At 38.5% G+C, this 14,538-nt stretch overlaps 1 protein-coding gene across 2 annotated transcripts in view; it reads right to left on the bottom strand.

The window, feature by feature from the left end:
* The window catches only part of khdrbs3 (KH domain containing, RNA binding, signal transduction associated 3), a 78,076-nt gene that overhangs the window by 26,919 nt on the left and 36,619 nt on the right, over positions 1-14,538 (bottom strand). For both annotated transcript variants that reach the window (XM_056741552.1, XM_056741553.1), the window contains exons 2-3: positions 8,396-8,514; positions 2,736-2,852 (exon numbers count right to left, since the gene is read on the bottom strand). In XM_056741552.1, coding sequence (XP_056597530.1) covers positions 2,736-2,852; positions 8,396-8,514 — 236 coding nt within the window. The remainder of the gene's footprint in view (positions 1-2,735; positions 2,853-8,395; positions 8,515-14,538) is intronic.

Genomic DNA, 14,538 nt, shown 5'->3' with positions numbered 1-14,538 from the left:
TCTGCCGTTTGTTGAAGGAGGTCAACACAGTGCAGATGTAGTAATGGACTGTTTTGTGTGTGAGACATATTTCCACAAGAATTAAAGACGGTATTCAAAAAATATATAGGACAGAATTTTAATTGTATTCACCATAAATTAGCTGGAAAGAATGGCGCCCAGATGTATATGCGAGTTTGCTGCGGAATGTTTAAGGGATAGTTTTCCCAAAAATGAAAAACATGTCATAATTCACTCGCCCTAAAGTTGTTTCTAACTTGTATACATTATATTGTAATGCTAAACACAAAGAAGGATATTTGGAAAAACGTTTGGGACCAAACAGTTCTGGGCCACCATTGACTCCCACTCTTCAAAATATCTTTTGTGTTCAACAGAATAAATAAATGTTTACATTTAAAGCAACTTGAGGTTGCGTCAATGTTGACAGAATTAACATTTTTGGGTTAACTGTCCCTTTAAGGACTTCTCTCCTGAAGCACATCCCACTTACTGACATGGAGATCAAATGTCAATATTCTCCATGTACACATATGATGGAATTGTAAAAAAAAAGGTTTCAAATAAAATATTGCTTACTATGGAGAGGCCCAGAGATGACGTATTTTTGTATGCAAAACCCGGAAGCTAGTTAGCATTTTAGGACTTCCGGTTCCATCACTCCAGAGTTTTTTAAATGGGTTTTTGGTAAATCCCCCAAACTAAGGTCTGTGGTAAACAAAACTTCTCAATATGGTCACGTTTTATTCTATGACATGATAAAACACACCAATTTTGTAACGCCTTATTGCATCTTAAAAACTGCGGTTGCTAACAAGTTGCTAAAAGCGACTCCTTTGGCTGGGACGTTAGACACCATCGCGCATATAAAGCTCGCAAATATGCAACAAGGGCACAAATCTCTTAAAACGTATATCTGGATTCATTCACAGAGTAATTACATTCCAGGGAACACATTTTTAATAAAGTTTGAATGAGTTGTCGGAGGCTTGGTGGTGGTGACGTTGATTTCGAGCTAACTGAAGTGTAGTCCGTTTACATTGCATTTTGTTAGTTTTTACTTCTGCCGATTGTTTTTTCGCTTCAAAACTAACAAATGTTCTGTTAATTTGTTAAGATTATCAAAATGTGTAAACATTTTAAACTTTTTTGTGATCTTCCAAAAATCTATGGGGAAAATGTATTGGCTTTCGGTCGACAGAACCAGCGTGGCGCTTACTTCCAGGTCAGCCTAGAAAAATATGTCATCTCTGAGCCTCTCCGTCACTGCCAAGCTGTCGATCAGTAAATGTAAGAGTGTTTCTATAAACACAAATGTTTACACTGGTATACACAAAGCTTTGATTTTGCACTTCAAAAATTTAAATGTTGTATAAAATCAGCAAAACAATAAGAAAGATGCATTGAAAAATGAAAACTAAATGTCCCCTTTCTGACAGCTTGCACTCAAGCTAACATTACATATTTCTCTGGGTTTTAATAACATTTTGAAATCCCAATTTTCAAAATGATCTCATATTTTTTATACCATCCTGTGTATATTTCTAAAACGCACTAAACGGTTTCCAAAAAGTGCCCTCCGGGTTTAGGATGTTTACGTATGTTTACCATCAATGATGTTTGACATATTCTGTAAAATTTGTTTCAGCGAATTCTGGAACATCAAAGGGAATGATTTGCTTTAAGCAAATCTGTGCTCTCCGCTGCAGGGCAACATCGCAGAGGAAACTCGTGAGAAGCCCAGCAGACAGGTGAGCGAATCAGAATTCAACACATCCAATTTACACGCCACGATTCTCTCTCTCTCTCCTCCAGAGATCGTGTTCACCAAACTCTGACAGGACCGGAGCAGTGCAGCAGTCAATAACAACATGGCCAATTAGTAGATAAAACCTTCCAGAACATCCCAAGTTCTGTACGAGCTGTCTGAAGGGAAAAGGAGCGCTTGTGTAAACAGTCGATAGAATCGCAAGCGTGCTAATACATGCACGTATCTACATGACCGCTGGAAGAGCCACTTAGAAACATCCCAGAACCAACAACTGTTCACGCACACAATCAGAAAATCAAAAACATGATTGTAATGATATCTTTGTAGGAAGAAATTGCTTTATACATTTCTTTGTTCCGTAGAATTTCTTTTATAAAGAAGATATTATGAAGAATGTAGGAAAGCAAACAGTTCTGGGGCACTATTGACTACCATTGTCATTTTTTCTAATATGGTAGTCAATGGTGGCCAAGAACTGTTTGGTTACAAGCATTCGTCCAAATATCTCCGTGTTCATCAGAACAACAAAATGTATACAGATCTGGAACAACTGGAGGGTGCATAAATTATGATATAATTTTTGGGTGAACTGTCACTTTAAATTCGATGCTGATTTAGTGGCATACTGTAACAGTGACGTCTCTTTGTCTGTTTCTCTGCCCTGTGTTTCCTGTTTTGTTCCGTCTGATAGGATGCTGAGCTTTGCATTATTTTTATTATTATATCCCTCTCTCCAGGACGAGGCAGGGCCCATCAGAAACCATCAATCGAGCAGTTGTTGACATCATTCAGATTGCTTCTCACCGGTGACAGCAGAGACAATGAGACAGTGAGTTAGAAAACAGGACAAAAGCCCCTGTGTCCATCAGTTTGTGAGCCGTGCGGATAGATTAACAGCACAGAGGGATTTTAAAGGAAACTTATACTTAAATAAAAGTCCATCAATGTAGAGAAAGAAGAATACCTTTTCTTTGTCTCTCATGGATCCTTTCCCGAGGATGGACATCTTGGTCAGTGTGTCCTCTTGTAGTCTTTTTAATGAGTTCCCTCGGGGACCCAGGAGTTTACCCACAAAATTAAACTGCAGACAAAAGAGAGAGAGAGAGAGAGAATTTAACTTTGTGATGATATTTTCTAATTACTATTCTGTCCATCATTTCAATTATTTAAAAAAGAACGAAAAGTTAATTATTATCAAATCGGTTTATTGTCATTTTCTCGACCAATTCCATTACTCATGACCCTCCGTTTTCTAATTACATTTTCGATTATACGAGTAAAATTGTAAGTTATGAACACTTGTCTTATCATTGGCTTTTTCATTGTTGAAAATTAATTTTAAATGGACGTCAGTAGTTTAAACAGAATGAACAACTAAGACACACAAACCCCAAGCATTCGTGTTTTATACAAGGGCACATAAACCCAAAGTTGCTCTTGAAAGAGTCGCATCTGTGCGAGAGGCTTCGCTGAAATCACACGACAAGCTCTAAATCAGACGCACAGACGGTTGTGTGTCAGGCTCACGTGGAAACGGGTGGCAAAGATCAAAGACACAAGAGGAAGAAAAATGAGATGGAAAGGTTTAAGCAAAAGCCCAGAGAGGCTGTGGTAAAGTGCAGGTAGAGGAGGTGAGGGGCTTTTGTGTTGCTCTTGTTAAAACGCTTCAGCTGTTCCTGCTGTCCGGACTCGTTAGAGATTTCACCGCTGAGCGGAAGATCAAACCCTGCCACCCATAAAGACCTCGGAGAAACATCACTGAACCTGTGACCCGCTCCAGATATTCCTCAACCACAAAGCGTCGCTTTATAAACGGAGAGACTGCGGTTGATAGTGAATGTTAAAATCACAAATACAGAATTACATTAAATGATAAACCACAATCTAATTCACATAATAAACAAAGTATGTACTTTGCCTCTTTTTTTTGAGCGGTTAAACGTCTGTACAAGGCAAGGCAAGTTTATATACAGCACAATTTATCGATTTTTACATTTTCTATGATTTATGGTATTTATTATTATTCCTTATTAATTACCATAATTCGTAATATACTCTATGTTTTGTACGACCACTTTTTATAAAATCATATCACAGATGCCTCAAGAAAGGCTTTTTGGATATATATGTAGGCATTTGAATGTTTTTCTTATTTATTCATAATTAGTCTTTGTTTAATAAACTTTTAGGGTTATATGACAGGATATTATCTGGCAATACAGTGGAAATCACATTGAAATAGCTCAAAATAACAAGCATCTCTATAATAGTCATTTAAATTAATATATATAACAGTTCTATATGTCATATTTAAATATAAAAAAATCCAACTCTTCATTGCAGATTTATCCTTGCAAATTTGACTTTTGACACATTTTCTATCTGAAACTAGAAGCATGAGGAATTATTCTGTATATGTGACATGCATCACCCGAGACACGTGCCTGCTTTATATTCTCATTAGGGGCTAGTATTCTGTGTATTTTCAGGTGCATGTTATCTCTAAAAAGTGCTTTAGGAGTGTGAGATGTCCTGCTGCAGTCCATGGCTGTTTCATTAGCCGCTTTCATTTGACGGATGTTATTTACAGGCAGTTTTGTTTAGCTGCTCTTTAATGGTGTAATCTGATGATATTAAGGCCTGTAAATGACAGCGTGGGCCTTAATCTGAACATTAAACACAGCGGCGAGCTGCGTGAGGATTTACGTAAGCTCTAAAGCACTCAAACGCTAGCAAAAGCGTTCGCACAGACATTAAAACACGCAGTGCTCTTCATCCCTGAATAAAATTCACACAGAAGTGATGAAATCGACACGCTGCGTGTAGACACAAAAATACACAGGTTTAAAAGAAATGGAAGCGTTTACATGATTTTTAAAGTGATAGTTCACCCAAAAATGACTATGCTGTCGTCATTTATGAATTGTCATTTCAAACCTGTGTGACTTTCTTCCGCAGAACACAAAAGAAGATATTTTGGTCACCAAACAGCGCCGGCACCTGGGGTCCAGATATCAACATTCTTCAAAATATATTCTTTTGTTTTCTGTGGGAGAAAGTCATATGTACGTTTGGAATGATACACGGGTTCGTCAATGATCTTTTCCAAACAATTCACATTTTGTGGGGAACTATCACTATGAAATCAGTAGTAAACTTGGGGCACATCCATGCGAAGCCAGAGCTTTTCCTTTAAATTCCATAAACACGGCATTGGCTCAAGAAGCACCTGCGTACACACGAAACCGAATCAATACGATGTAGCCTACATGCCAAATCAGTATAAGGTGCTGTAATTCTGTTACACTAAAAATGGAGAAAGACTTCGAGCATGTGCATAAACCTGTTGTGGCTAGAAGGGATACAGCTACCTCCACTGGGCATGCGCACTTCAATATCGCACATTTTTTATTATGCTGACAAAAGGTAATAGCTTTTTTTATTGAATGGTTAGGTTTATGGTTGGGGTAGGTGTAGGCGTAAGCTATTGTAATTTATTGTAATTTTATTTTTTTTTCTCCGTGTTGATGGTCGCTTGGTTAGGGGGTTTGTTTAAAGTTTAAAGTATAAATTGTATTTTTTCCAAAAAGATCACCATCGTGGAGGTAAATCATACAGTCTTGAGACAAAAACATCCCCAGGGAAAAGATAACAGTTATCTGATAAAACACAGCTAATGTAGAAAGGAAGCTTTTAATGCTTACTGTAGCCTATATGGAAGGAGGACAAAGTACCCGACGGGTGTATTTTTCTATATCTCTCCATGACATTCATTATAAATTCATTTTAATTGCAGATTGCATCAGGTAATGAGGGCAATTTGCCGATCCTTTAGCTGATAGTGTCCTGATGCTAATGCAAAATCACATTTTTCTCAAAAACAAAGGAACCCATGTGTCATATATTTAACTCATTTTGTTTATCTTATGGAAATATCAGTCTTGCTCTGTTTGTTTGATCAAGATGTGTGTTTAGGCGTGTGCAGAATTTCAATATTTTGGTGAACTATTCCTTTAAGCGAAGTCCTTGAGTTGAAACCAGCAACTGTATAGTATGCGACCAACCAAGTGTTTATTTCTTATGAACTCGTATGCCGTATAAACAGAGCTAGAAGTGATGTTAAGAAGTAAAACTATTCCAATCAGATTCATCACACCCCCCTCCATCTCTCTCAGCATCCACCTGTCAGATCGGACAAATTGAATTTGTCTTCCCCCAGTAGCCGTCTGAAGCCCTAAACAGCGCATTAGTGTCTACAGTCATCAGAGCTGTCAAAGACAATCTGTTTAGCGCGACGCCGTGTGACATTACACTGGCATTCTCGCTCCGCCGCCGATAATTGCTTTATTTGAAGTGGCCGATCGTTGCCGGCGTAGCGGCGAGGGCTCCTGCGCGCTGACATCCCCTTTAGCTCCAAGATGAAATTTCATTTACCAGACCTGACATCGGAATCTTTCTGCCGAACGGCTGTCCTAAATTGTATCGCTATGACAGACCCGACGCATCAGCAGATGCTGTCAGTCACTGCTGAGGTCGGGAGACGTCACCTGAGCTCGCCAAGAGCACAGAAATGTCACCGGTGCGTTAGCGGAGGAGTGGTGGCTTAGCAGGTAAACTGAGAAGGACGTGTGAGAGAACACTGTTCTCAGGATCTCCATTTTACATTCCAATAGAATAGAAAGTCATAAAGAGACAAGAATTTCAAATTGTCTAGTACGCAATCATCCTGCAGGAGCACCATGGTACTCCATTTCTATTTTTTTGTCTCTGAGCGATGCAAGTCGCAACCCAATTGTGTGTGTGTGTGTGTACCCGTTTATTTGGTCTTGTTGTGCACAGTTCATGGGTAACAGACCTCTAATGTGGGGGTAAAGTGTGTTTGTGTGTATTTTTGGTGGGGCTTTGATATTGTGTGTAAGTTTGTGTGTGTTTAATGCGTTACCCTCCTCAACACACTCCCTCAGGGATCCCAGAACCCATTTACACACCTTCTGCAAAAATAGCTCATACACACATTATCACTTTCTGAATGTGCCTGCGTGCGTGCGTGCGTGCGTGTGTGTGCGACTGTGTGCATACGTGCACAAATGTGTGTATTCGGTCCATCTGTTGTCACTGTTGGGGCACGAATTGTGGGTTAAAATGTTAATGTGATTTAACAGTGTGCGCTTAAATGTGTGTGCGTGTCTTTTCACTTTTTTGTCATGAAAAATAAGCTAATTTATTTGTTAAAACTGGTTTGGTGTTATGGGAGTTTATCCTTCAGTAATTGTCCTTGAAAAACAGTCCGCTAGTCATAAGTGAACATGCGATGAGTTAACAAGCGAGTAAACGTGTTTGTGGACGGGTTTTGCCAACATTGTGAGAAGCAAATGATCCCACATGTGCAGTAAAACCTGAAATCAGCTACATTGTGGGAAGCCGACGGCCCCCATAAGACAAGCAGCTTAATAAATATAATAAACAATGGAGATATTAAGCAGCAGAAAGGGTTTCTGAGGGTTCGTTTCAGGGGCAGAAAATATCACAAGCTCAATATAATAACAACAGAAGGTAATGAAAGGTCTGCGATATGATTAAACAAATGTGTGTTCTTTTCTCTCATAATGTTATATTATTATTTCCCCTTCACTCTCTTTCTCCGTGTCTTCATTGAAAAACAAACTCACACTTACGTTGTTTAAATCATATCTATCTAAAACTCTTTCACTATGTAAGAAAGCATTTTTTCCGAGTCTGACATTAACACATGCTGCTCTCTCTCTCTCTCTCTTCCTGTATGTCTCTCTCTCTGCAACAACAGGAATTAAAAACCATCCAAACCAAAAAATCCATTAAATTACGATTGGAGAACACACACACACAGTCATGATAATGTGGTATTCCGCCATCAAGGTCACGATCACCTCCACATCTGTGAACGAAAAAAGTCATCAAATAACACACTCGACAGCAACAATATGGAAATTAGGACCATTTGCTGGAATCGCCCTGCGTCTCGTTCAATATCGAAATCACGTTGCTATTAAAATGCATCTGTGCCGTGAAGTGCTTTTTATGCCTTTGAACGACTGCATGAGCGGAAAATATGAAAGACATAAAGGCTATCAGCTGCGAAAAGAAACGTGCCCTCCGCAATGACATACGCCAAGGATTTCTGCTTCGATTTTACAGAGTCATCACATTATGGACCTACACCGCACTGCGTGTAGTCATCTAGATTTTAAGAAATCAAAGATTTTGCAACCGCTGCAAAATCAAGTGCTCAACACTTCATTAAATAAAGCTTTAACCATAACGGTCATGTGTGAACAAACCAATCTCGTCTGGCAAAGAACAGCTTATGAACTGTCATTTCATTTTTTGTCAAGTTCCATATTGGTATCATGTAAAAAATGTCTTGTATCATGTATACTGTTGAAACGACTTAAGTAGGGTAGATGAGGAAGAACTGGGGTCAACTGGGGAAGCTTCCTCAGTCCGATGCACATTCAAACTGATTACTTACATGCATATGAAAATAAAACATGGAAAGCTGTTGTTTGAGTGAATAACAGAAACCGGTCGATACCGTATGATGCCATATATACCAGATAAAACACTATAATAGACCGTCATACTCACTTTGGGAAACTGTTTTACTGGGATCAACACCTTCTGGCCCAGTTTCATGTTCTTATTAATGACCACGTCAATGAACTTCTCATCCTCTTTGTCTTCATCTTTCTGGAACTTTTCAATTTCTGCAGAGAAAGATAGAGAGAGAGTTAGTCTGATCTTGATGTTTACAGCAGAGTGAGCATCTGCCCAGTCATTTGGGAGACAAAAATGAAAAAATTGTCCAGATTAATAATGAGATTAAAAGACTCATACGGAGTGACAGTGTAGCAAAACCAACATGGTTGAAGACATGAAACTGAGACGACCCCTATGAACCCTAATGATCGGTGTAATGTTTTGAAACTGAAATATATGTAAAACTGAGTAAATAGAAATCAATCCTAAAATAGATTTTAATATAGCAAAATAATAGTGCTAATATTAATAATAAATAAGGATAAAAAAGAAGGCAAAAAAAAGACAATCATTTCTTATTGTACACACATTTATATATATATAATTATATTATTATAAAAGTATATTAACTTTAACATAAAAAAATGCTTCAAATTAACATGAATACACATTTTCAACTTCTAAGATCTTTCAAACGTTTCTCCTTTTTATCATCTCAGACGTGCTAATTGTCGTTGGTCCCTGTACGATCCGCATTTTGAATGATCACTGGACTGTGAAATAGCTTCTATTGGCCACGCTTTGATTCAATTGGATATGCTTGGAGATCATATCATAGTCGTTTTTCAGTGATTGGTGGATATTTCTGTCAGCGTGGCAAACGTTGTGTGATTAGACATTAAAGTGTGTTAATGAGCGGATCATGCATGCACACAAGCCCTTGTTTTTTTGAGACACAGTGGGGTGTTGTGATATTAGTCACATAATGGATTCTTCTATACGTGTGTGGGTGGTATAATCTCTGCGGGTACTTGCGTATATTCCGCATTACAGGGACGATGGACAGTAAAGATGGGAAATATACAGATAAAAAAATGAACCTTATTATCGTGTATTATAAGAAATGTAAGTATTTGCTTTAAAATGACTCTATCTACTATTTTTTCCGTAAGAGGAAACATTTCATTGTGGTCAAGTAGACTTAGAAGTTGGTGGGAGGGTTCACTAATTTAACATCTCATACTGTATAAATAGTTTTTTGATATTCAGGCCTAGTTAACGCATTTCAGCATTCGAAAGGACCTCTTTACTCAGTCAATCCCGTCGTTTGGGATATAAAATTTATCCATTAAGAACCTGCCCATTAACTCTTAATGATATTTAGAGCACTTCACAACACTTTAAAAATGAAACGAATTTCTGATGATCACTTTAACAATCTGTCATCTTTTGATGCTTATTGCATTTTAATATTCAACGCGCGATTCTATTATTTGTGTTTGGGTGACGACAGTTTATGCAAAATTAAGACATTCGTCTGTCCCAAGACTTAAAGCTTTATTTATACTCACAGCCTGACACGCACCTCTCCAAAAATGTGACAACGCGTCAACTCAATGCGGACCGCAAGCGCTGGGATTGGTCTTTTTGAACACCTCCCTCAGGTCAAAATACCTCAAACACATTTCCAAATGAATTATCCAAGTAAAATATTTGTGCTTATGCATTAAACATCTCAAATCTGCAACAAGTGTCAATGTTTACTAGCTGCTATAACTGCTAATGCTTCTCAAGAGAGCTGGTTCTCCTTCAGCAACACACGAGAGGAGATTGACGTCTAGTGGTCATTGCCTGTCGACACAGACAACGACGTAGAAGTATAAATGAAAACCAATACGTAGGCTATGACGTAGGTCCGCTTCTAGAGCATAAATCCAGTTTAAGGAAAGCCCTTCTACCCAAAGAGTTAGAATTAAAATAACTTAGTGGCAAATGTGGCCTCATTCCACTTGCATCAGAAACTGAGAACAAAACTAGACTCCCGAGCTGTGAAAGAGCAACATTTGAGCAATAAAATGTTCCTTTAGGCAGGGGTAAGCCTTTCCCATACGAATTCTGTCTCACACATTATTAGAAAATATAGAGTTGTAATATATACGCTTGTGTAGCTTCACCAGGAGAAAAAGACCAAACGTTCCAGGCCTTCAACTCCTAGTTTCACACGTCCACAGAGAGAGAGAGACGATTCACTGGGCTGCGGTTCATCTCATTGCTTCATTATTCCGCTAGTGGAGGGGCACAAAACACACCCATGAGAATACTGTGAAAAATATCATTTCCCTCCTAAGATAACCAGCGGCCATCCCAGAGGAGTCGCAGTTCAGAGGATTGTGACCTACAGACAAATCTTCGCTTTGGAAGACTGGCTTTTGCATTGTTATAGCTGCGGACGCTTAAAGTGAACATTACGCTAATAAATTGACAAAATATTTAACACGCGTATCCCATTCAAAATGCCACTCATGTCTGTGAATCATGCGGTCTAATTGTTTTAGCACCGTAATCACTAAAAGATGTATGCAAGGTAGTCTTTCTATAGACCACTTTGTAAAACAAATAAAGCTGGTCCAACAAAACTTCCTCTTTCAGTTTTTAACACTGCAAAGACATTCAAACAGAATACAAGCAACAGGCCAATTATATCCAAATCAGAACGTTCAACAATTATCTTTAAGATTTAATTATAAATGTAAGATTAAAAAAAAAAAAAAATGAAACGAAACGAAACGAAACAAACCGCTTGTGGACCAGTGTTCACATCTGGCAAAGTGGTCTCTAGCTTAATTCGCAAAGTATTGTGTTAGTGGTCATGGGTTTGATGGGCTCCAAGAGTTAAATTGAACTTACTATTAGGATATAACAAACTCATGATTTGACACAATATATAATACGGAGTTCGCAATTAATTTACAAAACAAGAACAGTTCTCAAAGTTTGGTATATAAGTTCACAGGTCATGGTGTTCTAGCGTACTCTACTGGCACAGCATCAATCCACCACAGCAATCCAGAAACCTAAGTCGACTTTAAAACTCCTATAAAACTGTCGACTGCACTGTGCATCTGGATATACGACCAATTATAATGTTCGTCTCTTTGACTTCATCAGCTACGACTGCCATGACTGGTACAAAAATGCACACAAACAACTTTTTACTTAGTTTTAACTCTTGTTTGCCACCTAATAGCGAGATGTTGACAGGCAAATAGCACTAGATTTTGTGAATCTCATTACAACAGAAAAAAGGCTTGTTTTGCAGCAAAGTGGATGTGATATGTTGTAGCACTATTTCAGCACGTGTTGCATGTGACGCAAAGGTTCTGCCTTCTTTGTCATGACAAGATGAGGTCTCTCTACGCTCTATGCAATTTGAAAAGAAAGTGAGATTTAGATCCTTCCATTTAAAATATCATACACTGGCATGTTTTACGAGATTATGGATTCCCTCATAAGACTCCAGCAGAAGAGAGGAGCCAGAAAACACTGCATTAACTCCTCCGATTTCACATCCTGCTACACAAAAAACATGCCAGAAGGGGAATATAGACAATAATGCCTGAGGATCTGAGAGACTGAAAGAGCTGTGGAATCCTGGAAAAGCCCGTTAAACGAGAAGACCGCCTCTACACGAGAACGGATTTTTGATTTACATGTTATTATAGAGGTCTTGTAGAGCAGAAGGTCTGTTTAAAACCCTTAGTAATGCATTTTTTTGCTTTAAAATACTGTACAGAGTAAAGTAAAGGTATTTATATTTTTCCCGTTTTCGAGAAGCAAAATACTTTATATATAAAAACTATTTGTATTTAAGCTACGGCAAATATGTTTCTTGTTTTATTTATTAAATCACTTCATTCTGAAATTGTCTTTCACAAAAACACGTAAGGGATAATGTACAGTTAGCCGGCTGTTATTGCAGAAATAAGCCCCAACAGTGTGATAAGGACCCAACGCAAAGCGGAGGATCACACCGATCGGGCTTATTTCACGATAACAGCCGGCTGCTTGTACATTATCCCGCTTATTACATGGCGACTTGCCACATTAGAAATAAACTGGACGTGAAATGTGAACTTGAAATATTTTGTTAGCTGATTTTTACCGAATGCAGACCATCATCTAGGAAAAAACGTTTAAGGTTGGAAACGACGTTCAGATGTCACGAACAGGCTATTTGGTTTAATCATTTGTAAATGTCATTTATGTTATTAAAAGTGAAATTTAATTTAGTAAAAAATTAATTTGTTAAAAACCTGCCAGCTGCATATCCAAGTTACCGTGTGTTATTAGTTTTGAGAGGTTGTTATCTGGGAATAACGAACCTGCGAATGTTGCGACTGGCCAATCAGAATCAAGCATTCAAACAAGGGGTATAAAAAGACTTAAAAGTAATTTTGCTTCTTAAATGTACCTCAATTTAAGAAATACAGTATAAGCAAACAAGTATTTGAGAACAAGATTTTTTATGCTAGTAGATCAATTAAAACAGTGGCTGGTTGCAGTTTTAGTCTAAATGAGCAAAGCAAAGGCTGCCGGAATGAAGGTCAAAGAGCAGAAATAAGTAGAACATCAGCACACCATTAAAGTATGAACACAGCATGAGCTTACTGGGATGTGACCTACATCTGCCTTTATTATATCACGCATACATGTTTAATGAAACACGGGAAATCCCTGCACACCTGCAAACATCTCACAGTTTACTTAATATTCCTACAATGTACAATGTGCATGAACTCAAGTGATGCATCTCAATGCGGCTTTATATTATTAGATACTAAACCTAAAAATGCTTCAGATCCATGACCCCGTTACCCAGCATGCACTGGGGCATGAATAATTAATGGCTGCATTGTTTACATTGTTTGGCAGTTTACATTTCTGCGGTTGATGTTGACATGTTCAGTAACTTATTGCCTTGCGATGCGAGGATAGTTTTGGAAGGGTGGTGCAGTGTCGAATCTAAAAAAGTAAATCATGACAACCTCACATTTTGTTCAATCACAGAGAAACTATCAATCAAAAAAAACAAAAGAAGTGTCAAACATCCAAACTAACACCAGTCACACTCGACAACACAGCTGACAAATGTCCAACATTAGTCTCCTAAGTACAAAACATTTCATTTTTTCATTACATTTTTGTACAATCTTACCACAAACCGGCAATAAAAAAACTATTCTGCAGAGAATCTGAACCTCCGCGATGTCAACCGATGTGAAAGTGAAAATTCATGCCGCACAGGTGTTAACCTGGCAAACTAAAGCTGGTGAATCTATTCACTATAGCATAAATGAAAGCCAGAGATGAACCAGGTATGATGAAATAGACTTCAACCACCGAGTTTTGTAGAATTTAGCTGCGCATAATTTTCAGACAGAAAAAACACAAGCTCTCAAAATAACACAAGGGACATTTTAGGGTGGTTATTGATATCCAAACGTAACACAAATTGTGCATGCGTCACAAAAGCTGTCAGCCGGGCGAATTGAAAGGCAGGGGAAAATAAAAAATAAGATACGTGTTGTGCAACAATTTAGAGCTTTTTCAAAAGTGGGCTGGCAAGACGGATTGCAGATCAATAGCAGCGGCTACCCGCTGTCATCGGCCCATGTCACCCGGCCCACATCTCATTCCTGCAGCCTTCCCCCTGGACTCAGCTCTGTTCAACGCTGGGAGCCAAAGAAAAATGGCCATCGATTTCCATGACAACCGACAGATTTATTTTATTTTCCTGGGAAAAGCACGGTGTGATGTGATATGTTGAAGAGTGACAGAGATTGTCCCCTCCAAAACACACACAGACATACTTGTTTCTCATTGCAATTTTCGTGTGGCTGTATTTCAGCGGGGCACGACGAACATAAATATCTCCCCGTCTCCCATTTAACTAATTCAATACGTTCTTCAGGGCATGTCTTTGTGTCATAATCTCTGCCGTCTCCCTCGCCCACCAACGCAGCATTCCCATAATGCACTTGGATTGTAAACCAAATGAATGCGAGACCGGAGGGAAAATATATTTCTTCATTATTAAACAATTGTATCTACAGGCAAAGGCGTAATGAAAAGCGGATAAATCACAGGGCGATGCTGAGGGGAGGTCTTACAAACACACGCACACATCCACGCACACTTTCTACAGCTGCTGCGTTTTAACAAACACTTATTTTTATATTAATCAGTTTTAA

The sequence above is a fragment of the Triplophysa dalaica genome, chromosome 25 (genome assembly GCF_015846415.1).
Source record: "Triplophysa dalaica isolate WHDGS20190420 chromosome 25, ASM1584641v1, whole genome shotgun sequence".
Lineage (NCBI taxonomy): Eukaryota > Metazoa > Chordata > Actinopteri > Cypriniformes > Nemacheilidae > Triplophysa > Triplophysa dalaica.
The sequence above is the reverse complement of the archived record's forward strand: the minus strand, read 5'-3'. Positions and strand labels throughout refer to the sequence as shown.